The 27507-nt window shown below is 33.8% G+C and overlaps 1 protein-coding gene and 1 long non-coding RNA gene across 2 annotated transcripts; one reads left to right on the top strand and one right to left on the bottom strand.

The window, feature by feature from the left end:
* Positions 1 to 3834: 3834 nt before the first annotated feature.
* LOC129945843 (solute carrier family 22 member 13-like) lies at positions 3835 to 26991 on the bottom strand. Its single transcript, XM_056055777.1, has 4 exons — positions 26191 to 26991; positions 10782 to 11224; positions 5420 to 5612; positions 3835 to 5352 (listed from the first exon to the last, which is right to left on the bottom strand). Exons 1-4 carry the CDS (start codon positions 26628 to 26630, stop codon positions 4410 to 4412), a joined length of 2019 nt encoding a protein of 672 aa, XP_055911752.1. The 5' UTR covers positions 26631 to 26991; the 3' UTR covers positions 3835 to 4409.
* Positions 9652 to 10771, top strand: LOC129945844 (uncharacterized). Its single transcript, XR_008781519.1, has 3 exons — positions 9652 to 9755; positions 9819 to 9874; positions 9940 to 10771. It is a non-coding gene; the product is annotated as an uncharacterized LOC129945844 (long non-coding RNA).
* Positions 26992 to 27507: the final 516 nt, after the last annotated feature.

Below are 27507 nucleotides of genomic sequence, written 5' to 3'. Positions count from 1 at the left end.
TGCAATTTGAGTTATACAATTTTTAAAACCGCAACGAAACTATGAAATCTTTTAAAAAAAGAATATTTAAAAAAATAAGAGTAGAAAAATAGCTACCTATAGTTTTTTAGTATTCACTGGTTTATTTTCAAGAATATATAGTTAGTACCTAAAGATAAGAGTTCAAAAAATTCCTTTAAACAAAAGTTCATCCAGTCTTGATTGAGTTGGGAATCTTGGAAACTTTTTGTTTACTTATAAATGTGCAGAACAAAAGAATTCATAAAAAATATCTTTTGAAGAGAAATATGTAGTTTTTCTAAGAATCTTTCAAAAACCTCAAACTACTAAAAAAAATAATTTGAGTTTATACGACGTATTAGATTTTGTTGTATTTTTCAATGCTGATTTCAATGGCACCAAAGTCAAAACCATAAGGAATTAAAAACGTGCCCAATTAGAGGACGTACATACGTCACCGTAATTTCAAAAGATCCATCGGTTTCAATTCATGAATTAGCTTGATCTTTAACGGATGTAAACCAAATCCTTACAAAAAAATACACCATAATGTGGTCTGAGCTTTACCCAATTCTTGAGAATGCCGTGGAATCGACTAATTTAAATCGTTTGCTAAGGACTCCTGAACGTCAGCCATATTTTGTGTAGGTTTTTTTCTATAATGAAAATGTTAAGTTTGCTGAATAAATTGATTATGACAAATGATTAGTGAAAGGGTGCATATTAAATATAAAATTGCCAAGTCCTTCTTAGAAAATATTTACAGAGATCGAACGCACAAAGGCGATGAGTGTTTAAAATATCAACGATAGTTACGTATACCAGGCTTGGACAAGGATACTTACTTACAAAGGTCCTCATAGACCTGTTAAGTCTGGTGGGACCCTTAAGGGGCATAGGGCCTCTACTATTCCGCCTCGACTATCCTGCGCTAGCTCTTCTTCCTTCTTGTATGAGTAGATTCCACTGCATTGCTTCCTATAGGTTCCTGACCTGTCCTTCTATGAAGGACCTCATTTTTAATACGGTTTGGCCAGAAAATCCTTAAGATGTTACGAAGACATCTATTTACAAAGGTTTGCAGCTTTCTTGTTATGGCTGAAGTAACCTTCCAAGTGTTGCACCCATAAAAAAGCACAGATTCGGCATTTCTGCGAAACAGTCGTAGATTTGTTCTTAAGCTGATAGTGTTGTTCCTCCAAATTTTTGACAGCATACCGAAAGCTGCTTTTGCTTTGCCGATGTGGCAGATTACATCTTGTTCTATTCTGCCTTCGATGGAAACGATGCTTCCAAGGTATTGAGAGCTCTCCACTTTTTCCACCTGTTGCGAGAAAATATTTATTTAATAGTATGGTCGGGTTCCGAGGCTGATCATTTTTGTTTTGCCGGAATTAATTTTCACCCTCACAACTTCTGCTTCTCTCTCCACACTTGTTGTCATTTGATGGAGATCCGTGATCTTTTGAGAGAGAAAGCAAACATAGTCTGCGTAATCCAAATGCTTTAAATAGGATGTCAAAGTCCATCGGATCAGTCCGCTACCTGACAGAGCTGAACGCAGTACATCGCTTATAACTAACAAAAACAATATTGGCGACAGAATACAGTCCCGTCTGACTCCCCTTCGGATTTCAAAATCATCTAACAACCTACCTTCGTGCAGAACGTGACACTTGGATATATCATACTGCTTTAATAATAGCAATTAGTTTTTCTGGGATGCCTCTCCTCCGCAAAGCTAACCAGATATAGTCCCTGTTAACGCTATCAAAGGCCTTCTAGAAGTTGATGAAAAGCAGGTGTAGTGGTGATCGATATTCAACGCACTGTTCAATAATGATCCACAGGGTGTTAATATGATCAATACAGGATGATCCAGCGGGGCCTCAAGGTGTTCTCTGATGCGTTCCAGTATAACTTTTGCAACTATTTTGGCAACGGCCAAAATTCCAGTTTTCGAACTTTGTAAGATTTCCTTTTGTTGGGAGCTTGACGATGATTAACTTCTTCCACTCATGGGGGAAGCTTTCGGTGGTCAAGTCCTACCTCTTTGTTGTTCTTAAATTAAATAAAATTGGGTGGCGCAACAGTCCTTTGGGAACCAGGGCCTAGTGACTTACAACTCTCAACCATTCCTGTGTTCGAGTACTGTTGTTAATTTTTTTAAAATTAAGGTGGCACAGGCAGGGTTCTCAAGTACTTTAATTGCGGCAACGATCTCATCTTTACAGGCAGGTGCGGTGCGAATTGGGGAATTAGTTTCTTCAGACGCTTCAAAAGGTATCGACTTTCCACCTTCTGACTTGCTCATCCACCGAACTTATCACAGTACCGTCTACTTCTTTTACCAGGTGTTTCTTTGAGCTGTGTGTATCGGTCAGCACTTTGGTTATTCTGTAAACAGTCCTGCTGTCGCACCTGTCTGCAGCATCTTCTGCTTCTTGCGCCAATGCGTTGATGTAGTTACGCTTGTCGCGGCGCACACTGCGGTGAACCTCTCTTTTTTTCATGCGATACGAGGACTCCAGCTCGTTTCTTTCAGATAAGGATGCAGTCTTAAAAATCATTTATTAAACTTAACTGAAAGATTGCATTGTTTGACTTCATTTAGTGATTGAGACTTAAAGTTGTGCAATCACCAATCACTTGACCTTACAAATATTGCAATAATTTGACTGCAATTAATTTAAAAGAATACAAAGACAGACACTGTATTTCATTCCATTGAATTATTGAAATCAAATGAATGTAGTGAAAGAATTTGGAAAAAAATGATTGCAATCTTTTTAAGGTCAAAAGATTAGTGATTGCAGATTTTGAAGTCGCAGTCTCTTGGTGAATTCAAAAAATACAATCGTTAAATTGAAGTCATAAAATATTGCTTTTAATTTAAATACGTGTGTGATTGTGGGTGGTTTATTTAAAGTGAACAGAAAGTTGACATTGGGAAGGTTCAGACAACTTAAGAGACTTCATTTACAATCAACTGTATTCTTTGAACGTAGATTTTAATCAAGGCAACTAATTAGGTTTTTTATTTGTCATAAACTCTAAACTGGGAACTTTACTTCGCTTACATCTACTTTCAGTTCATCGCGCAAAAACTACCAAAAACATAACTGTCGAGAACTAGGGCCTAGTGACTTACGACTCTCAACAATTTCTGTGTGCGAGTATAATGTAGCCAGGAATGGAGGGAACCTACAGTTTTAAGCCGAATTCGAACGGCTAATTTGAGAAAGCACTTTTACTGACAAGAAAGATCAGCTTTCAGTTAACTAAAAAATCATGGTTAGCTGTCATTTTGACATAAGTGGACTTGCCTTGATTGTAAGGGAGATTTTTCTTGACTAACTTCCCAGTCAACTTTCCAATATAATTGCCTGGTTTTTGGCAGCTTGCCAATCAGATACTAGAAACTTGCCTTACTTTCAAGTACTTATGTATGTCGTCTGAACCTGTCCATTGAAAATTGTTAAAATGACAGATTTTATGGTGACATGACGGCACAAATTTAAAGTTCTTCAAACAAAATGTAGAAATCAAAGATCCAAATTGACTACTTTATTATTGCATTCTTTCAAAAGTTACAAATATTTTTGATTTTAGTCGAAAAAAAGAGAGTCTGAAAAGTAGTAGATAATTTTTATATAATTCTGGAAGTTTACTCATAATGGCACATACTTGGAATTTTTAAGGAATTTAAGTCACAGCAAATTATCACCTGTAACACCTGTCTAATTGGTTTGATTTTAATTGCCAATTAAATCAAACCACCTTAACCTTCATAAATAGTCGAAAAATAAATATCTGTCAATCAAAACAAAGTGATATGTTTAACATTTTTTTATATTTTGGGTTTTTTGTATTTATTTTAAAATTATAGTAGTGTAATTTATAATAACAACAAAATTATTATGTTACTTATCAATATCACATCAAGTCTTAGGAATTATTTTATTTTAATCTTAAATCTAAATTGATATACATATTTGCATGATTGAGCGTTATATTAAAGTGTATATTTATGAATTTATATGAATATGACCTTTATGTCTGTCACATACTGCATATTTGTTACACCGAATACAACTTATCTATCAAGCAATTTTCTGTATATTTCTTTACATTTTATATTAACTACATTATTGAGATTTAATTTGTATCTACGCAAAAATTGGCGTTACACTTGAAGAGCTGTTTTTCCATATGAATTGCGGCACATTCGAGGACATATTACTTAAATTGAATTTATTTACATTCTGTACAGAAGTTCTGAGACTAGTTGATGGCTAAGTGAATTAACCTACTTTATAGCGTAGCTTGCTGGCAAACAAGTCCAAAAATAAAATGGACAAAATACACCTTGTGAGTGAATGTTACTTTTTGTTCAAATTTTTGTTTGCTTACAGCCTTGAAGAAAGTCTAGAATTTACCGACCGACGAAGAATACTTGATTGGGCTTCGCCTCGCGTCGAAGCCCGCAAAGATGCCCCGGTTTGAGTTGATCTAACGAAATGTTGCACTTTACTTCTTTCGATGTCTGTGATTTCGTCATCGATTTTTTTGGTCAGACATGGGAAATCCCAAATTCGCTGTCCTCGTCCGAACTCTTCACCATCAGCCATGGTCTGTGGTAATTCGTGTCCTAGGGTTTCCGGGAGAAGAAGACATAAGGAGCCACCAACAATGCCCAAGACTCCAAGGATAAGCAGTGGCAACATTGGACTTATAACAGCCAAATAGACCACAAACGGAGCGATGATGCTCGCAACGTATCCCATAATGTGAATAAAGGCAACACCTTGGGCTCGAACCACAGTTGGCAATAGCTCAGCTGCATATTGCAGTCCAATGTTATAGGAAATGTTAACAAAGAATCGACCAGCAATAGCGAGGGCTGCAGAATATGGTCCAATTGGGACGGTTGTCGCTAAGAGGCTGAAAATTCCACTAAGTATCATGGTTCCACAAGCCAACCATCTTCGTCCCCATCTATCCAAGGTCAAAGTCAACATAGTATCGGCGGGGAATTCGGTGAATGATGCAACGGTGAATGTGAAGAATATATTGAGACCTAGAGATCCGACGTTACGAACGTGTCCATCAAATACCAGAGAAATTGCCATCCAAATAACAATTAATAAAAGAGTAATACGTCGTAGTCTTGGGGTCTTGAAGAGATCCAAAACGGAGTACGAATTGTGAGAGGTTTCCTCTTGTTGCATCTTATGGCAGCTACTACGGAAATCTTCATAAACTTGAGGTGACAATTTTTTTCCATTTACACGCTCAAGTTTCTTGAGGATAGTAATGGACTCTTCAAATCGACCTTGAGATACAAGCCATCTTTAACAGAAAATAAAAAATTATGTTTAGCTATGCACCTAGTCTAACAATTTAAAGTTTAACTTACCTAGCAGATTCAGGTACCAAGAATGGTGTCAACACAGCCAAAACTAGAGGTGCAGATGTCACGATTGCCAGGAGCCTCCAATCGGCTAAGAAATATGCGATCCATGGAAGTGCACAAGCGGCACCTGTGAAGAATAGAGCGATTGACATATTGGCAACGAAAGTTCTCCATTTTGGTCCAACGTATTCCAGAACTGAAATAAAAATTAATTTTATGAAAACTTTTGTAAAACTTTAACGTTTCTTAAAGTGCTTGATTTTCTGTCAAAAAAAAAACTTTATATAAAGATCTACATTCTCAAGAATATTGCATCCAAAGATAACAACATCGATTAAAGAATCCGATTAGGCTGCAAAAAGGAATCAAATTTGAATTTTGACATTTTTACTATATTTGAAGTGTCAAAAAATCACTCTGAATCCATCCACAACTCATTGATCGGATTCTGTTATCAGAATGAATAATTTGAATTTATAAGATGGTGTTTATATTTGACTCTTTTACAGGACTCATTTTGACGTTTCATCAATAAAATATCATTTTTGCAATTTCACTCCCAATACAGTCGGAGTCTATAATCGACATAAATGATTTAGAATTATAAGAATTATTATTTATTATTATTATTATTGAATTAAATTGAGACGATTCGATTTGACATTTCATCTTATTTCCCTTCCTACCATGATAAAAATAAAATGACAGGATGGACGTCAGAATTAGTCACGTAAAAAGAGTCCACTGCAAACACAGTCTAAGATCTTTGTTAAATATTTCCAGGAACAAGTTCATCTAAATGAAGGTTAAATTTAGCGCCATATGTATAATCAATTATTATTGAACTCTTAACCTTGGTTTTAACAAGCCAACCACCTGAGTCTTATTAACAATTTGTTTATGTTTACTTAGGACATACCATTCATAGATAGCTGATTGGCAGGCGGAAGCTAAAACCCATTCAATATTAACGTGGAACTGAAAGTGCCGTGCAACGAAGTCGTTGAACTTCGAAACCCAAGCTTAAATAACGCACGAAATCAATCTTGCTTAAAAAGTTGTATTTTTTATCCGCAAAAAAGAAAAAAAAAAATACACTTTAAAATAAATACAAATAATGAGTGTATTTAGTTAAAAATTCCCAATATAATTAGCTAGGGTAACCTATAGTTGATGTATTTAAAAAATTGTCTGTCTATTAAAATTCCTATTTAAATAGAGGGGTTAATCTCTGTTATTATATCAAAACGTGTCTGATCTATCCACAATTTTGTAAATTTCTACAAAATAATACCAAAAGCTGAGTACCCATAACACACCCAAATTTTGTGTTGCTATTATTTAAGTTCCCAGAGTGCTAATGAAAAGCAATGTACTGTATTTCAATGAATCAACAGAGAGTTTAATGGGCTTTTAAACAACAATAGTTAACTAAGTCATATTAAACTTTGATTTGACGTCGAATTTATAATTAAAAAGAAAAAATAACAAATCAAACAGAGAAACAAGTCCAATGTCAATCCTAATAACTGCATCGGCATCGGTTGTCGATGGCCATAATGTATGACATTTGCAAACTTTGTGGGATGTTTGCATTGCTGTTGTCATTTTATAGTGAATATTTAACGAAACAATCAACAATCTGACGAGTGACACTCCGAATCCACACCACACTCATCACAAGTTCAACATTGATTGCAATAATAGCAACTATAGCCAATAGTAGCAGCGCCAACCAGCAGCGGTTGAATTGCGTGCTAATTAAAGAACATTAACATTGAGTATATATTTTTTCGTTCTTTTTTTATATTTACCTTTTATCGTTAAAAGTGTAAACGGTTGAGAGGTGGCCTTAAGCGCATTTTCCCAACAACAACAACTACTAAAAAAAAGTAATAGCACAAAGTAATGTTTTATAACCGACATACAACAAACGTCAAAGTCAACGTCAACCGACAATGTTCTGAACTAATTGTACTATATCAACTTAATTAATAATTTTTATTTAATGCTCCAAGAGTAGGTAGGAACTTTTATCACTATAACACATCTGGTGAACAAGTTCAACTTGTCTATAAAATAGAATCAGTGCATTCATCTGTTGAAACATTATTAAAAATGCAAGAATTTCCTAAAGAAAAATATATTTAACTACTAACTAATTCAATTTATATGCATATAAAATATTTATTTTATATACATTTTTTGTAAATAAAAATTTATTGAAATATATAATTTGTCTATGGTTTATTAGGTTAAATAACGACATGAAAATGTAGAGGGAGAAAAGTTATTAAACTATCTACAATTCTATAACATATTATCGACTAATTGTAAGTAATATTAATTTGCATGTGAATTCATAAGGGATTTCCAAGGTTGGCAGTTAGTTAGTATATAATTACTTGAATTTGAAAACTTATTTGAATAATTTAAGTGTTAATTTGTAACTAACTTTATATGGACAATCAAAGTTGGTAATGACAACCGTGTGAAATAATAAACAACATGCATTAGAAAGGATTATGGAAGTGTTATGTGACAAAGATGGGGCCATTTGAGGCTTAATAAAGTTGAATTAAAAATGAGAAGGTTTGGTGCATTTTAATTTTAAGACTTTCTTTTATTTTAAGATTTTCTTAAAGCAACCATTTTATTTTAATTCAAAAATCACACTCAAAATATTCAAGAAAATGAGTCTGAAATTGTTTATTGATTGGAGTATGAAACTTAGGAAAATACCAGTTTTGTACTAAGTTCAATTGCAGCCTTAAGAAAGGGAGCGGCCAAACTGGTTTCTACAACTTATTTAAAAAACTAAAAGTTTCTTAGCCTTAGATTAAAAAAAAATAGTTTCAACCCATTATCCAATTAACACTTGATTTCTTGAAATTAAATGCAAATATTTCTCACAAAATTGCTTCAATTATTAAAAAAAAAAAACATTCAATAGCTATGCGATCATTCTTTAAAAGAACTTTTCAATAAGAGGATTTATTTTAAGTAACTGTTGCTATAACGATTGTCACTTTTGAAACTTTGCAAGCAAAAATTACGTGAAAATATTTCTTGTCAAATTTGAAAATAAATATTTACTGACTATACAAAATATACATATACATATGTAAGTAGGGCTTGGTAAAGGTAAGAGTAGTAAAGTTCAATGTTTGAAGTGATCGACTTCCGTAGAACTAGCTTATTGCTTTGGTCTTAATTTACATTCAAAAAATTCGGTTGACTGCAAATGAAGTTTCTTATGCTGTCTGAAACCATCAAAGGCCATTACAAGGAATGGAACTATTCATTTGCGCTTTGAAATTAAAATTATTGTTTAAATTCAGAAAAATTGGTGGACAAAATTGAACTGTTGGTACAAGTTAATATTGGGAAGAATCTTAATCGTCTGCTTTGCGCAAGAAGTTCTGAAAATTTCAGTTTTTTATTCAACAAACGACATAACAAGGTTTTTAAAAAACTTAAGTCTTTAAAGTTCAGTTAACACAAAAACACATGCCGGTCGACCAAAAACTGATTTAGATTTTCATCAAAAAATTATATCTTGTTGTGAGAACCGTTTTCACCTCATAAGCTATTTTAATAAAACTTATAAGACACGAATAAGATAAGAATGGTTGTTAAAAAGTATCGCCACCTCATCGTGTAGCTGTGAGGTTTGTTGGCTGACACCGAAGCCTTGGTTTCCATTTGGCTAAAACCTTTTCCTTTTTACAGTGAAATTAGGATCAATTATTTAGTAAAAATACGGTTTTTAAACATCATGAAATATTTTTCAATTATTTTATTCTGTCAATTTAATTTTAAGACGCAAGTTTTTCCTTCTTTTATGCTCGATTGAAAACGTTTGAATCTCTCGATCTTATGGATGCGTTCAATCTCAGACAGATAGGGTTTTACGGGGATCTTTTTTGTTAGTGTTTTACGCGTAAAATAACAGTTGATCAAAAGAATTTTCCAAGAATTTCTGGAGTATGTATGTATATGTAGGTATCTGACAGAACAGCTGATTTAACACATGGCCGAATTTCAAGAGACTTGAAAATTGGTTTCAGCTTTTTTTATTTGTTGGTAAAAAAAAGATCCAAAATGTTAGTTAGTTGAAGTTGTATTTGAGGATGTTCTGTACATAATAGACGATAAAGAAGCTATTTGCCTCCGATTTTAAGAAGGTGTTTATGATCTGTTTTTTTAAACCTCAAAATTGACTTATTTTGTTCTCGTTTTGTAGATGACTAATTTGCTAGGTCTTACCTCCAGTCTAGTATCCAGCATTCTGAAGTTGAAGAACCTCATTCTGTTCAAGAGAAAGAACAAAATACTGGTAAATACATATTAATCTTGTGGAAATAAATAAATCTAACTTTATTGTTTTTATGTTTAAAAGCAGACAAAGACGGACAGATTGTGGAGCTACAAGCAAATAAGGTCGCTGAAAAGAAAGTTAAGTTCTTCTTTCAGATGAATCAAAACACTAAAGACGAACCACTCTATTCCCTTTTTTTAAGGTTGGGAACATACATCCATTCTGCTCTTCTTGAAGGAGTGCAGAAAGAGAAAGGACCAGCTCCTAGAACCAAAACCCAGCGTAGAACAATTATTCAAGAAGTTGCAAAAGTTATTGAAGAAGAAAGAGAAGGAATTAGAAATATAAATATAGAAATAGAAATTATAAAAATCTTACAACAATTTTGACTTCATTCAAGAAAGTATCTAAAAATCCACCTATCCAAGATACCCTATCCAACCAGCCAATGTGTGTGAAAGTCTTTTTTTTCGATTGATGCTTTTTAAAAGATTTTTCAAAAGAAGTCTTAGGTTTTAACTCGTTAAATGTTTATAAAACTGCATTTTTCAATACTTTGAACTATTCTTAAAATTATTTCAAAATTGCAAAATGTTTATATGGCGCTTAAGTTTAACCAAATTGCTAATTTCTTAATGATGTTCCTAAATGTTCCATTTTTCAGTCCAGCTCACAAAATTATACCAATATGATGCATAAACCATCTGAACATTGTATATATGTTTTTAATTTAAAACCAACTCGATAACTGATTTAAGTTACAATGATTAAATTAATTGAATCTAATTAAAATACAATTTGAAAGACACTTTACTTGTAACTGGCGGTCACATCATTAGTCTTCTTTGCTTATGAATAATGCCAAGCTTTTATAGTGTAATATCAATTCAAACATGAATGCACATACTGTATAATAATTAATATACAATGTTTGTACCTATAGGATTGTGTAAGATTGTTTAATACAGAATAATCACAAAAACAAACAATAATTTAATTCTATATTGGTAATTAAAAGGTATTATATTACATATATTAACTTACCTAATATGTACATCATAGTGAAACAGTTATCAAATGCAAATCCAACCAAGAACCTAAGAAGTGCAAATTGCCAAAAGTTTCCAGCAAAAGCTGTCCCAACGCCAGCCGCAAATCCAATTAAATTACATCCAATCAATGCTGGAATCCGGCCAAATCTATCAGCGATCCATCCGAACAACAATCCACCTACAATTGCTCCAACAAAGAATATCGATTGGGCATATGTTGGCAGAGCCGCCTGATCGCAGACCCAGTTCTGTTCTGTGGCCACTGTTTCGTAGGGTACTTCTGTAAAATCATATGACCAACCTTGTTGGCAAGGCACAACTGGCCATGACGGATCGGCAACCTTGATCCCTTTGGCAAGCATTTCGGTGAAGTTCACAGCGTACATGGAACACTTACTGTGTCCATTGCCTTCATGTGGTATTGACAATGCCAATCTGTAAGAAAGAAAATTAAAATAATTATCACATAATTCTATGGTATTATTTGTTCATATTTCTGCCTTAATGAAAAACATTGCCAATCTCATTTTGTTCAACAAAAGTAGACCATAAAGAATAAGTGACAGATTGCGGCTTAGCAACTGAGGAAATGTTGGAAATTCAAATTAAACTCGTTCATTCGCTTAGACAAGCTTTTGAATTTCATTATACATATTTTTACAATGTTCATATAATTGAATTTATGGATTCTAAAATTTATTTGTTATTAATATGATATAGAACTTCGTAAAGATTTCAATAGCAATAACAAACTCGTAATAAAAGAGTCTTATTAACACCTTTGAGATAATGTTTGCATGTCGTGATTTTCCCTAAGTTTTGGAAAAACAATTTGTTAAAGTGGTACAAAGTCTAGAAAAATAATTTTTTTTAATAAAGGAAACTGATATTGTTTATTTAAAATAATATTTGTATTTGCTAAAAATGTATCCCAGACTCATGATCATTTTATTGATCGTGCATTTCTTTTTAAAAAGCGTGTTAAAATTTGCACACTTTACCAAATTCTGGTATGGTCTTGTTTATAAAAGGGTGAGGTTTCTAAGTTAAAAAATAAGTTTTTATCTTTCAAAGGATGAGATTTTATTTGCATTTTTATTTAGCTTGCCTGAAATTTTAAATTTATAAATACACATTATGTAAATGATTTTTCAATAAGAGTTTTCGTTTTGCGGTGTTTTTAATATGAATCAATGGATATTTATTTCATTATTAAGAAGAAGATATGCCATACCCAATGGATATGATACCTTATTATTTTCATAGAATTTTCTATGGCCAGTTTACACATTTGCGGATTTTTATCCCTAGTAACTTCACAAATTTCAACTTTAAGATCTTAAAATAATTGTGGAGTATGGCAGAGAACTTGAAAATCGTGATCACCTCTTCGAAAATTTGCACTTTCAAGAAACATTTTTTGCAAAACTGCAAATGCACAATATTCACCTTTTTAGGGCTGAATTTTAAAATTTGAATGTGCTATTTAAGTGTGTATCGTTCTATTTTTATTAATGGATACTTTGAGGGAACATAAGCGACTTCATTTGCGGTCAAATGCATGTTTTTAATAATCATTTTGACAAAGTCAACTAACTAAAGTTTTTAAAGTCTCAATAATTTCAAGCATGAAGTTTTTCTCTAACCTTTAACTTCAGATTGATCGTGCAAAAATTACCAAAAATAATCCTCAAGCAAGCTACAAGTCCATCACGATTTGTGTTTTGTATTTTAAAGGAATATTACTTATTCATTTTCCAATTTGACAAGGAACCCTTTTGCACAAAGCATTAAATATAATTTTGGAGAAAATAAATAAATCATAAAGGAATAAATTGCAGCTTTTAGTTGAATACAAAAATTATCAGCTGTCATTCTGACATCAGTAGAATTAGGGTAATTTTTCTTGAATAACTTTTGGGACCGTGTTTGCATGTTTTCTACCAATCTATCAGTCACAAGCTTGACGATCTGGGCCGCGATTATTATTGGTTTACTTTTGATTATATTTGAAAAACTGGACAACTATGAACTATTGAATGAAAGTTGTAATAAATTGTTACGCTTTTCTTATTTAGTTTAAAGTAAATTTCAAATTTAATTTATTTTGAAAATTTGTAATGTCAAAATAGGGGCCCGGAAACTTAAAACAAAACCCAAATATTTTGGTCGGTTTTTTGATTTTATAAAGTTTCTTTTCTCCTATTTTTGTTTTTGCTGGAAACTAAATTTTTGATTCGGTTTCGGGGGACCGGGAAATCCCACACAAACGTTTTAAAATTGTGGTTTCCGTAATATTAATTAATTAATATTTTTAATAAGTTGTTTACTGAAGATTTAAAGGATATCAAATCACTTCAAAGTGTATATCAGTCACATTTGTTGGTGTTGTTCAAAAGTGTTTCAACTTGTTTAGCAGCAGTGCCCAACGTTCTTAAATTCTTAAGAAAAATGTGCCCGGATCCCTTCACAAACTTTCCGATACAAGATGGTCAGTTAGAATTGAGGCAGTGAAACTATTTGCAAATTATATGAAAAACCTTAGAACATCATTAAAAGCCTTAAGTGATAATAATTTTACTGCTCAAGCTCGAAAAGATGTAAATGGAGTTTTAAAATGTATGCACAAATTTGAATATGTCCTGATGTCTTCAAAGTTCTTAGTGCGTTAAATGAGAGAAGCATTATTCTATTGACGTTGAAATTCAAAATCTCGAAAACTTGATCTCCGATTTGAACATTATTCGGAACGGATGGGATGAAATTGTATCTGAATGCAAATCAATTGCTACTGGATTGGGAGATGTTCCAGAATCTTTCCCATCGAACAGAAAAAGGCAATTAAAGAGACATTTTGGAGAAAATCGAGGAACCGGAGAGCAAATGGAAACAGACGAAAAAATAAATTTTAAGAGAAACACTTTTTACGTCATGGTTGATCTGAAATTTCTCATCGGGACAATACGATGATTAATTTGAATGCTACATTTTCATTTGTATAGCAGTTTTAAACTATGGACGAAATTGGAATTAAAAACTCCGCTACAAGGTTCATCTGAAACACATTTATGGAGCCAATTTTGAAGCAGAACTTGGAGACGATTTTCCCCAACATTTTTGTTGCTCTCCGTGTGTTTTTCACTATACCTGTAAGTATAGCTTGTTCCAAACGTTCATTTAGCGTCCTTACCAAAACAAAGAATTTTCATCCTACGTGCTCATCACAAAATCGCGTTTCCGGACTTGCTACACCTTTGGTAAGGAAACTCAGAAACCTAGGAAAGCTCGTTTTCAAAAAGAAAAACTTTCATTGAATGCAAACTAATTCTAATGAAAACATTGTGATAATATTTTAATATAAGGAAAAACAATAAAGAGTATTTAATGTAAACCTTTTAAAATACTAGTTTTTTTAAAGACAAATTTTAAAAACTTTTCATAGAAAGTAATAGATATTCATGCTATTTTTTTAATAGTTAGTCGACCGTATTATCAGTCACTAACATGTCGTTGGCAATATCGAATTGAATGTATGATTCTGTTCAGAATCTGATCTACTAGCATGTAGAATTATTTTCTATCCATCCTCCATTTTAACTAAACTGGACGATAACCGGAGATTGATTTGAATATTAACACTTTTTTCGGTTCACTTTGGAAACAAACAAATATTATTTCCGTTAATTCCAACCAATTTCATGCTATTTGTAATTGAAATTAGAATATACTCGTACCATATCAGTAGCCATGAACTTTGAAAAAAAAACGGTAAATATGGGGGGGTCCGAGAGCCGTCCCGGGCTCGGAATTTCTCTCGACGGCCCTGCTTTCCAGCCAACTTTCTAATAAAATTGAAGAATCAGATACGAGAAACTTGCGTTATCTTCAACTGTGGTTTGTCGTCTGAACCTTTCCAAAGGCTTAGTTTTCAAATGTCAAAAAATTACAGCTTTAAAGTGACAGCTGCTAAATAGTTGGCATTTCACAAAAAATAAAGAAAAATATAGAATTATGGTTTGAAGAATCAGTATTTTACAATTGAGGATATTAGTGTTTTATTATACATATTAAAGAGTTCACTTCTGTATTTGGAATATTTTAATACACCATTATAGGGTGTGTTGAACAATGTTGGATTTGAATTAGTGTTCATATCCATTTTTCGTACTAGAAAGAACAAACTTGGCTGACTTTTTGTATTTATGTACAATGCAGAACTTGCAGTTTCCATATGTCATACAAATAATTAAAACAAATCTCATGTAGGTACTTGTTCGTACAGCTATCCAAAAGTATTTGGGTTAATTTTTCATGTACAAAACAAGCCTAATGTTCTTATTCTTTCTGCATCAACAATGTAAGAGATCTTAAAAAGCTAGATCACCTAAACGATAAGAACTCGAGCATTTATAAATGAATAATCATTAAATTACGACTTTTTTCCAAACAACATCAAACTCGAATAGATTGGGAAAAAAAACTTCTAGGTCTGCAAGTTAAGTTCGACTTACTATGTATAATAAGTCTTTAATAAAAGTTCTGCTAAATCGAACACTCAAGCCTTGAAATCAACTCTCGAACAAGAAAAAGTAAACCACTAACAATAAATTTAGCCCGCAATATCTTTTATGCAGCACATAGTCTACGCTACAATTCACTTTATAAGCTAAGCTATTGACTAGACTTAGATAGAGCTCTACATAAGCTACCACCCAATTCATGTTTTAACTTTAATGCTGTTGCACTATGCTATATGCTACTGTTTTTAAATTCTTTCGAATTAATGTTGAATCGATTAAATTTGATAAATGAAACAACTTAATCTAGCATTTATATAATAAGTTAACAATAGATTTACCATTCATAAGATCGGGTCAGCTGTATTTTTACGGTACTTACACGCTGCTTTATTTCAATTATTGTTCTTTTCTTAAGTTTGCTTTTAACCTTTTCATGTATATGAATTCTTTTAGACCTTGGTCAAGAAGGCATCCAAAGAAAAAATAATGTACATACAAGTTAATGTTATAGACCCATAATAATATTTACTTCTTTTGTTTAAATTGCGAGAACAAGATTTAAAGTAAGCTTACAATCGCAAAGACTTATAGGTTAGGTTTAACTATAAGCTAGCTTAAGCTCTATACAGGTATTTGTCTATACGTTAGACTGCTAATTGAGAATCCTTGAAGTCAAAAAGGCATTTAATTGTTGTTTTAATGACCACAATTACACATGAAGTGATTGAGATATTACTCATTACATATTTTAGCAAATAATAGAAAAGATTCAAGCTTCCGTGGTAAAGGTAGCTTACCTTTTGACAGTTTTTATTTGTTATGTGATATCTTTTTGTTTTCTTACAAACTTTGGTTAATTTTTGTTTATGAATGGATTTGCTGAGTTGATAATAATAGTAATATCTGAAATTCAATGTAGCATTTTTTCGGTTTGGTTTTAGGTTTTAGTTATAGACTAAACTAGTTTAAATGTTGTTTTCTTGTTTCGATATTATTGTACATACATATATTCTTAAAACAATTATTTTTTGTTTGTACAATAAACATATTGCTTACTTACTTAAGGTGGCGCTACAGTCCGGGGCGGACCTGGGCCTCAACCAACAAGCGTCTCCAGCCAGCTCGGTCCCTAGCTAGCTGTCTCCAGTTTCGCACGCCAAGTTGGTTGAGGTCCTCTCCCACCTGGGTGCGCCACCTGAGTCGCGGTCTTCCTCTACTGCGCCGTCCCTCGGGATTGGATTCGAAGACCTTCCGGGCTGGAGCGTTGATGTCCATCCGCTCTACATGACCTAGCCATCTAAGCCGTTGGACTTTGATTCTGCTAACTAGGTCAGTGTCGCTGTACAGCCCGTACAGCTCGTCGTTATATCTTCTCCTCCATTCTCCATCTATGCGTACGGGACCAAAAATCGCCCGAAGAATTTTTCTCTCAAAGCATCCTAAGACGCTCTCATCTTTCTTTGACAGGGTCCAGGCCTCAGCGCCATAAATGAGAACCGGGATGATGAGTGTCTTATAGATGGTGATTTTACATGCTCGAGAGAGGACTTTACTTCTCAATTGCCTTCTAAGTCCAAAGAAGCAGCGATTTGCAAGAGTTATTCTTCGTTTGATTTCAGCGCTGGTGTCGTTGTCTGCATTAATAGCGGTGCCTAGGTAGATAAAGTCCTTAACTACCTCAAAGTTATAGCTGTCCATGGTGACGTTTTGTCCAAGACGTCGTTGTTCAGTGTCCTTTTTTGATGACAGCATATACTTGGTCTTGCCCTCATTGACCACTAAACCCATCTTCTTCGCTTCCGTCGCAATGCTCAAAAACGCTCCACTGACATCACGCTTTGATCTTCCAATTATGTCAATATCATCTGCGTATCCGAGTAATTGGATGGATCTTTGGAAGATTGTGCCTCTAGTGTTGACGGTTGAGTTTTGCACAATTCTTTCCAGAACGATGTTGAAGAAGTCGCATGACAATGCATCGCCTTGCCTAAAACCTTTTTTGACATCAAATGCATCGGTAAGATCTTTTCCGACCTTGATAGAGCAGCGTGCATTCTCCATCGTCATTCTGCACAAACGGATAAGTTTGACAGGGATGCCAAAACTAGACATTGCTCGGTAGAGCTCTTCCCTATAGATGCTGTCATACGCGGCTTTAAAATCGATAAAGAGATGGTGGGTATCGATTTGAAGCTCCTGGGTTTTTTCCAAGATCTGCCGTAGTGTGAATATTTGGTCGATAGTGGACTTTCCTGGTCTGAAGCCACACTGATAAGGACCAATCAGGTTGTTGACGAATGGCTTCAGACGTTCACATAATACGGCAGAGAGGATCTTATACGCAATGTTAAGAAGACTGATGCCTCTGTAGTTGGCGCAGTTTAGAGGGTCTCCTTTCTTATGTATCGGGCACACTATGCTGAGATTCCACTCATCGGGCATGCTTTCTTCCGACCAAATTTTGCAGATGAGTTGGTGCATGCTCCGTACCAAGTCATCGCCTGCTGCTTTGAATAGTTCGGCAGCGATGCCGTCAGCTCCAGCAGCTTTGTTTGACTTAAGTTTAGATATAGCTATCTTCACTTCGTCAAGGTCGGGTAGGCGGAATTGTTGATCTGCGTCGCCGAGGTTGAGTGGTTCTATCTCCCTTACAGCGGAATTCGGTTCGTCATCGCCGTTATATAATTTGGAGAAGTGATCTTTCCATATTCTCAGCATCGACTGTGGTTCTACTACGATGTTCCCTTGATCGTCTTTACAGGCTTCGGTTCGTGGCTGGTACCCTTGGGAGGTTTTTTTTACCTTTTGGTAAAATTTACGAACCTCATTCCTGTTGTGACATCCCTCTATCTCCTCGATCGCGCGCTTCTCATGCTCCCTTTTTTTCCGTCTAAGAAGCCGGTGTTCCTCTCTCCTCTTCTGCTCGTAGAGCTCGCGAGCAGCTCTCGTCCTTTTGTGCAGCGCCGTTTTGTATGCCTCTTGTTTCGCTGCGTGAGCTTGCTGGCATTCGTCGTCAAACCAGGGGTTTCGCTGTGGTGGCCGTGTGAAACCTAGCACTTCAGATGCGGCATCCCTGATGGCTGCAAGGCAATGTTGCCACTGGTTTTCAATGCTTAATGCAGGAAGCATAGGACTCCTTAGGAGGTTATTAGAGACACGATCGGAAAAGGACATGGCAGTCTCTTGCGATTGTAGCCGTCTAACGTCGAATCTTCTCACAGTACTTCCTTGTTTTGGCTTGGATCGGGATATCCGTAGCCGTACCTTGGCTACAACGAGGTAGTGGTCCGAGTCAATGTTGGCCTCTCGGAATGTTCGGATATCCTGGATACTGGAGAAGTGTCGTGCGTCGATCGCAATGTGGTCAATCTGGTTGACGGTTGATTGATCAGGAGATTTCCATGTCCCCTTGTGGATATTAAGATGCGTGAACTGCGTACTAGCTACCAGAACGTCTCGCCCTGCAGCGAAATCGACCAGCCTGAATCCGTTGTCGGAGGTGGTGTCGTGCAGGCTGTATCTCCCGATTATGCCACCAAAGATGTCTTCTCTTCCTAGCTTGGCATTAAAATCTCCTAAGACAATTTTAATGTCATAGCCAGGGCACTGCTCATATGTCTTGTCCAAGAGTTCGAAGAACATATCTTTAGTGTCTTCATCTTTCTCCTCTGTTGGGGCATGCGCGCATATTAGGCTTATGTTGGCGAATTTAGCCTTGATGCGGATTGTCGTGATGCGCTCGCTCACACTGTTGAAACTCAAGACTTTTTGCCTGAGCCTAGTTCCAACAACAAATCCACACCCAAATAGACGCTGTCTTTGTTCTCGGTAGCAGTCGCCGTAGTAGATATCGCAGTCTTTTAGTTTGCGTTTACCCGGTCCATCCCATCGCACTTCTTGGATGGCTGTAATATCTGCCTTGCAGCAGTTTAGGGCTTCCGCTAATTGTTCGGCTGCACGTGGTCTGTTAAGGGACCTAACATTCCACGTACATATCCGAAGTTCGTTGTCCTTATTTCGTTTGCGTGGGTTGTCAACAGTGAATCCGTCCGTATCCGAGGCTTGTTGTTGCTTCGAGACTATGATGTTTTTACGTGGCCAGGAAGTCACCCCGACGGCACAACCCCCAACCTGGAGGGCGAGATCCTTAGTATAACTCCAAGGAAGGGGAGCCGGATGAACCGCTCCTTATAGGCCTGGGCTCCGAATATGTCGAAGAAGCCCTATAAGGTGTTCACTAAGTAGTTCGACCTTACTGGAACTGTAGACGCCACCGTTGATTCTATCTCGAGAATTCGTCCGCTGCCGCCTGGATAAGGAGAGGTGCCTTAGTGGAAACACCTCTCCCCCCTCTCTCGTTTGCTGCCCCCAACAACTTTCCACTGGGGTTGGAACCCAATCTCCAGTTGAGGTACTAGGCACCCGATGTTCACCGCGGGGAGGTGAGAGTAGGAGTTGATAGACAGAGGTGGGTTTTGAGAAAAACCTGTGGACGCTTGTGTCCTCTTGAATGCACATGTCTACCATTTGAACATCAATAAACATATTGGGTGCAACGAAAAATATTGATCTTAGATTTTGACTCTAACAAAAACTAAATCAATTTATGTTGCTCAATGAAACGTAAAAACTGGAAATTCTTCATTTTGACATAAAAGAATACATTATTTGATTTATTTTACTAATGACAAATTTCATACAAAAGAATGAGAAAAGAAATGTCAATTGGATAAATTTTATTGATGATAAAGTTTTTTTTACAATTTATATAGTCCAATGACATCCGTGAAAAGTTTCGACATATTAATATTTAGTACAAATTTGCGTACCTATCATACTAATGGAGACATCATTTAAATGACTGGGCAGGTTCTGGTGACATAAGGGACTTAAAAGAAAGGCAAGTTTCTGATTGGCTAGCTGCCAAAAAATTGTCTTCCAATTAAGGCATCTTGGCTGGAAAGTTGATTGAAAAGTTAGTCAAGAAAAATCTTCCTAACTATCAAGTTAAGTCTACTCATGTCAAAATGACAGTTGATCATGTTTTCTTTATTCAACTGAAAGCTGAACTTTATTAATCTATGATTTATTTATTTTCTGCACAACTTTATTAAATGCTTTCTGTAAAAAGCTTCCTTGTTACTTTTGAAAAGAAATAACTTATATTTCTTTACAATAAAAATCGTGACGGATTTGTAGGAGTGTGTTGTAGACACTAATTTTTTGGTACTTTTTGTACTATGAACTTAAAGAAGAGGTTTGCGAAGTAAGGTTGTGAATTGCAAATTTATGACACTTGGAAAACTAACTATTTGTTTTGGTCAAAATTTACTTTCACAGAATGAAGTTGACTGCAAATGAAGTCCCTTATGTAGCCTGAGCCCACTGACAGAAGATATTTCAATTAGTTAAATTCTAATTTGGATGCAAGATGTTAGTAATAATTAATCAAATTATTTTATCCAGTGGCGTTCAAAAACGGCGAAAGTCTTGACAGATTAAAGTGCAATCAAATTGATTTATTTTTCTAATGGAAAACCTTTTATCTGGAATATGAGACTAGAGAATGATAAGAATTTATAAAACCATTATTGATTTAATGCGCATAAGTGCGTGTTATGTTTATGTATTGGTTGCAATTATTGAGTAAGAGGTGGACTCGTCTAAGGCAATGTAATCAAAATGAACCAATTTGATCTGTTTATGGTTTGAAAATCTTGTAACGGAAAAAGCTCGCAACTTTGAAAAAAGAGAAATAAGAAAATGTAGAAATATTATCGCAAGGGAGCAAATTGTTCACTCAGATTGAATTTAGTTAAATTACCTTATAAGATATTTAAATTGACACAGCAACTTTAACATTAACTTTAACAGCAACGAAATCTTCGACTTCAAAAGTCATGAGAATTAGATTACAACGTCTACAGGGCTTTTGACAGCATGCAAACAATAAATAAAATAGTTGAAAAATTTGCAAATGCAAATGCAAAGACTTCTGCCTTTTGTCCAAAAGAAATATACGAAACAAAAAGATGGTTGTCCCATTTCAATTTGAGTGTTGGTAAACCTGAAATCGTTACCCTAAAAGTTGGTAGCACTTACATAGGTGTTACGTTCTTGTCAAAGTTGCTGTGTTAATGTATGCAAAGCCATTTTTAACCAGTAGCTCTAATAAGATAGAAAGTTCAGCTATGGTCATAATTTGACTACGACAATCACTTATCACCATAACCGTAAAAGTGACAGTAAAAGGACAGAAGTGGATGTATACCAAAATAAGGCGTGTTCAAGATTAAAGTGTCGTACCCCTTTCGAATTTTTTTTCGGCATACATCAATATATAAAAGTTTATCAACAACTGTCATAGAATTTTTAACTTACATTTTTTGTCATTAAATTTAAAAAAGTTAGTTACAAGACAATATTTGATTTTGGACTATACAATTTTTTTTATCTGATAAACGATATTTTTCCTTTTTAAAACTTCTATAAAAACTATGTATACAAAATGTTTGAGCGAATCACAAAATGGCTTACTTTTAAAAAACAATAGTTACAGAAAATTTCGTATGAGTTGCAAAAAAATCAATTGAAAATTAAACAAAGAAATATCTTATTTCATAAATACATTTATTGCTCCAGATCCCCCAAGTCTGTTTTGAGAAACAAGCATCATTGAACTTAATTTTAATAAAACTAAGAATTTCAAAAAAATCTATTTTAATCGATTTTAAAAGTTATATCCATTTTGCATTCATTTTGCAAATAAGATAAAGGTAATAAGTGAGGGAAGAAATGACCATATTTCAGCTCAATTTTTACTCAGTCAGCAAACTCAATTAAAACTTAATTCTAACATAACTTATTATAAATGAAGGAAATAAACATGGTTTGAAAAATTATCCGGTTGTTTTTGGCATTCTTTAAATAGTATAGTAGAAAATTCCCAAGAAAATGCATCGGCAGTAGACAGATTTTTGTATTAAAAAATTGGTACAACTGAAAGAAGATCTGTCAGAATTATATTTTTTAAAAAAACACACAAATAGAAGAACGTTTTGTAAAAATCAAAATTTAAAATTAACTTCAGCAAAAAAACTAACTAAAACTAATAAAATGGACAATTTTCAAGAAAAAATGGTAAGAAAACATCTGGAAATTGAGACTCTATAAAAACAGTTCATTTAACAATTGCAGCTTTGACATAAACTAAAAACTTCAAGAAGGGGATTTGTTCGTAGACAACTACATTAACATGTGATATTGAGACGAGCTTGAAGCTAAGCTTGTCTCAATTCTTTATATAACTGAATCTAGTTGTAATAAGCTTGATTTGACTGGATTCCGGTCGAGGATCGGAGTCAATACAAAATGTATAAATCATTTTTAAATTTTTTTGTGCGGTGGAAACACTAAAAAGATATATTTAATCTAAACTAAGATAAACGTTTAGTGGAAACATAGCAAAACTTAATTATCTTTTATATTGTTTTATATTGTCATTAACAAAATTAAATAATATCAACAGTAACAGATTGATTTTTTTCGCCAATGGAAAACACATGATTCCAAATGCACAACTACTCAACGAACACTGCCATCAAGATACGAATGCAATATCAATTGTACCAACATTTGAGAAGGAAATTACATAAGATCCATTTGAGACTCGTATAAATGTCAAAAACCCATCCGTAGTAAGATTCTACTTTAACTTTTAGTGGTAGTATTTATACTACGGATATTGTTTCCGTTATTTGTGAAAAATCCTACTATACTATTGATAGATTTTCTAACAAAGCTGTATGTTTTCAAGACGTTGACATTTTTTAATGCGGTGGACTTGAAGTGCAGTGGTACAATTTACAACGATTCTGCTCAAACATTAGAGAGTATTACCCCCAACTAAAAAACCTTAATTTTTTTAAAGATATGTATAAACTAAATTTGTTGCAGAGCTTGAATATCGCCGTCAAGTACGCCTGATAGTACAAATATTAGAATTTGCATTGCTTAATATTTCTTGGGGTTTTGAGATAGTCATAGGTATTTTATTAGTTGTTATTTTTAGAATTTTTAACCAGTTGGAGTCTCATTAAATCAGTTATTGTTACAAGAATAAATAAATACTAAAAACTTACAAAATTACACAACGGAATTATATGAATTTAATGAATTTTAAACTCATTCCTTTTTTATTGCTTTTTGATTGCAGTTAAGAAAATCAAAAATACATAACTTGAGGCATATAATTTAAACAGAAATCTATATCTGTCCGTTCTAAATATTTTTTGTGGTTATAATTTACTATAACACACCTTTGAACAACTAACCATAGAAGTTACTATGGCTTCGAAAGCATTACAATCGAACTCTTTGAACTTCCAATTACAAACATAAAAAGTTCGCAACCGCAAGTTTGTCCATTGTCAATCTGGTTGTGATTTCTTGCAAAAATCCTCAAGTTCACTCTTTGTAAATTGGTAAGGTACATTTATATCTATTACAATCAAAGAATAAAAATAAACAAAAACTCTTTTGTAAAGTAATTAATCATTAGTCATTCGAGTAAGAACAATTAAATGCCTCCATGAGACGGTTGCCATTGAATTAACAGCTGTGAAAATAACGTATATCAGTGAAGTTTAAATACTAAAGGCTTAAACAAGTTTTTAGCTTCTTTTAAAATAAAGCCGACTAACGCTCTCGGCATTCAATTCAATTGAATGGAATTGAATCAAGTAAGGTACGACAAAAGATCGGATGTAAGGTAATAAATTATATACGTGCACAGCAAGTGCTGTCTTCAAATGTAGAGTTATGAAAACAGTTGCCCAAAGCTATTTTTGTTTGTTTCTTTTGGAATGGATTAATGGAATGGTTTAGTTTTGTGGTAACGTTGTCTTTTTAACTGCTCTATAGGGCAAGTATTGGATTTGTGTCAAAAATCGAAATGGAAATAAAAATTTATTTTTTTATCGTAAAACTTACTTCACTAAATTAAAAATGATGCTTTAAAGTCAGGATTATAATACTTCTTACAGTAAAAACAAAACACTACAAGAAAAGTTAAAACGTCCCGTTTAAATTAATCTTTAAAGTCGAAATAAACGACTGAAAAAAAGATGTGGATCCAGATGACTGCCCTGAGGTGCACTTAAAATATTTGGTTTGAGTGCTCATTCTGAAATAGAGAGGACTTCCTTTAAACACATTAGGTATTTTTGTTTTGGAATCTCGAGAAATGTGACTAATTTTGTGGTTTTGGGGGGTTTGCCTCCATTTTACAAATTTGAAATACACTTTTAACTTTTTTAAAAACAACAAAATAAAATGAAAATTAAGGAATTTCGTTCACAATTTTCTTCTACAAATTCTTCAAGGGGTATAATTTCAAGATTCTTCTTTTCAGCTTTAAAAAATTTTGAGCGAAACGAAAACTGTGATAGAAGTTGCTTAAATCATGTAGGCTATTGGTTTTAAGGTTTAATTAGTTTGTAACAATTTTTACCCCTTTTTCTATAGTCTTTAAGATTGAAGGTAGACCTTTGCATTATAAAAAATTATTTTATTTTTTAAAAGAAGATTTTCGAAAATAACGGCTGGAGTGTTGGAATTTCGATTCAACTTATTTAGAAAAGAAAGGAAAACAACATTTTAATGATTTAGTTATTTTAAGTTTATCTAGCGAGAAAATACAAATATAAATAAAAAACATAAAAAAGATCACAAAAATGTTTTTTTTTTACTAAACAGAAAAAGCAATCGCTATTTTTGATCTGCGAGCTAATTAAAGTCTTGTATTCACAAAAATTTAAGCTAAATAGTATAACCTCCGAATATTCTCAAAATAACGAAAATTCCTTTAATTTTGTATCGTTGAAACACACGAGTTCTAGAAGCGGCTACTTTGATTTTCACAAGAAAATAAATGAGTTTTGAATAAAACGCTAGGTATGTACATTGGAATAGTTTAGTTTTGAAAAAAAGCTTCACTCTTGAAGTTCCTGAAAGTATAGAAAATAACGAGTTTTGATAAATCTGAACTAAATACTTAGGTCAGGACCGTTCCGAAAATCACTTTCTAATACTTAGTGTAAGAGATCAACTAGAGCAAGTTCGTTCGATCCATAGGAGCATTATATTTTATTATAATTCAATGTATGCCTATGCCTTTATAATTAAATCGATACAAGAGACAATAAATAAATTAAATACGATCATATTTATTGACAACAATTTCGTAAATACATTCTGTTATATGAATACTCGTATAAATATTATTATTGCCTCAAAGACAAGAGGCTAAACACTTAAAGTCGCGACTTTGGACATTTCCCATATTGTTTCCGGTATATCAAAGCGGAACTACATATATTCATTTAAATTATTAATATGGAAGATTCTATGATGAGATTATGCACAAATAAAAACAATAAAAATTACACTCTTGTGGAAAGTTACAATTATTTTAAATCATATTTAAACAATGGAAATTAAAAAAATTACACATTACATACGTCATTATTTTAAGTAGTTTTTTTATAAGTTTGTATATGTGTTTAAGAAATGCAAATCACAAAAAGGTTTAGGTAAGAGTTCTACCTACAATTTTTTTAACTTTCCTTCTTAAATTTTGAAAAAATAAATAATTCCAACCCACACTTATAGATTATCAGTGACTTAAAAAACACCAGTCATCTTGTAACTTGTCGCGCTTGTAACTCCAATTAAAATTTAATTAACTAGATATTGGTTTAATTATTATTGAATCATTAAAGTAGGATATTTTATTTTTATTACAGATTTCACAGAGATTATATAAAAAAAAAACCATAAACAACTACAAACTATCAAAGTTTAAAAAAAAAATGAACTTACCTTTCTGAGACATTTAAATGTTCCAATTCAGGAACACTACACCAATGCTCCTCCGGCACCAAAGTAATGAAAATTTGTGCGAAATACACAAATGCAACAAAAAACGCAAAGGGAATCATGCACAGGAAGAGGAATTTCTGATATAGACCAAATTCACCAACCATTGGCAGCAAATCATCAAAATCTATCAATGGCTTTTCTTCGTCGTCGTTTCCAGTTGTGGTTGGTAGAATTCCAACCACTTGCAACGTAAGACAACCATCATTGGCGGCGGCACTTTTTCCCTTTTCACTTTCAAATGCACCGTTAATAAAGGCCGATCCACCGCCGCAAGTATTATTATCATTATTTCCTATGATAACTGTTGAAGCTGAACAATTGGCCTTGACGTTTTCAGGCGTCAAGCCACTATTCATTTCCTGATGCGGTTTTGGAGTCATATTTCAATTTAAAAAAAAAAGATTTTTAAAAAAATCAGTTAATTTGAGCACTTTTTAAATATTTGAAAATCTTCACTTTGTCTTTTTATTTTGTTTCTTATTTTAGGACTATCCACTCAAGATTGATATACAAAACAAACAATGGCTAATTCCTAAACTTATTGCGAAAGAAGATTTATTATAACGTTGTCCTCGTTCTTATAACTAGATGCAGACAAACGGACGCACTTCACTTAACTAAGTCTTTTCAACGCTTTCCTTGCCAATTTATGTAAGTTGCATATAGCTTCTTGCTTTGCTAAACTATCTGCTTGTGCTGGCTTGGACTTAAGCCTCAACAATACACAAACAGAGTCAACACTCAAGAATTGCTAACAGCTCTCTATAGAATATAATCAATCAGCTGTTAAAAGTTGAGACTGATAGTGTGCACGGGCACGCTCAAGCTAATAGCTGTTTGCCTAGGTTCGAATCACTTCGGACAACACGAAGTTCAGAGCAAAGCTTAATACCGTTCAAACCGATAGAATAAAAGCTACTGCAACATTTGTATCTATCATATGGGTATTCCATTGAAGCATGTTAAGTACACTCTCAAGTCTCAACTATAAGAGCTATTAGCAACAAAAATATAATAAAGACCCATATCAATTGCAAAGGCCAGTCAAAGATCTCATTGAACCTGTGAGTCACTTATGGCAGCTTATTTCCTCTCTAAGAGTAATAATAAGCTTTGGAACTTGGCTAAGATATTTACTGTGTGCGGTGGTTTTCATCTTGGAATTTTGTATCTTAAATAATTGAACCTTATAATTGGTCTTTGGGAATCTCAAGTGGATGAGTCTATTATTAAGTTCATTAAACAAGTAGTAATGTT

The sequence above is a fragment of the Eupeodes corollae genome, chromosome 2 (assembly GCF_945859685.1).
Source record: "Eupeodes corollae chromosome 2, idEupCoro1.1, whole genome shotgun sequence".
In the NCBI taxonomy this organism is placed as follows: domain Eukaryota; kingdom Metazoa; phylum Arthropoda; class Insecta; order Diptera; family Syrphidae; genus Eupeodes; species Eupeodes corollae.
This window is presented reverse-complemented; position numbering and strand designations above follow the sequence as displayed.

Excerpts from the sequence above, each read along its gene's own strand:
- LOC129945843 (XM_056055777.1), bottom strand. The coding sequence starts at position 26,630 with ATGACTCCAAAACCGCATCAGGAAATGAATAGTGGCTTGACGCCTGAA. Across the intron at positions 11,225-26,190 it reads CATTTAAATGTCTCAGAAAG|ATTGGCATTGTCAATACCAC; the intron begins GTAAGTTCATTT and ends TCTTTCTTACAG. Across the intron at positions 5,613-10,781 it reads CACTATGATGTACATATTAG|TTCTGGAATACGTTGGACCA; the intron begins GTAAGTTAATAT and ends TTTTTATTTCAG.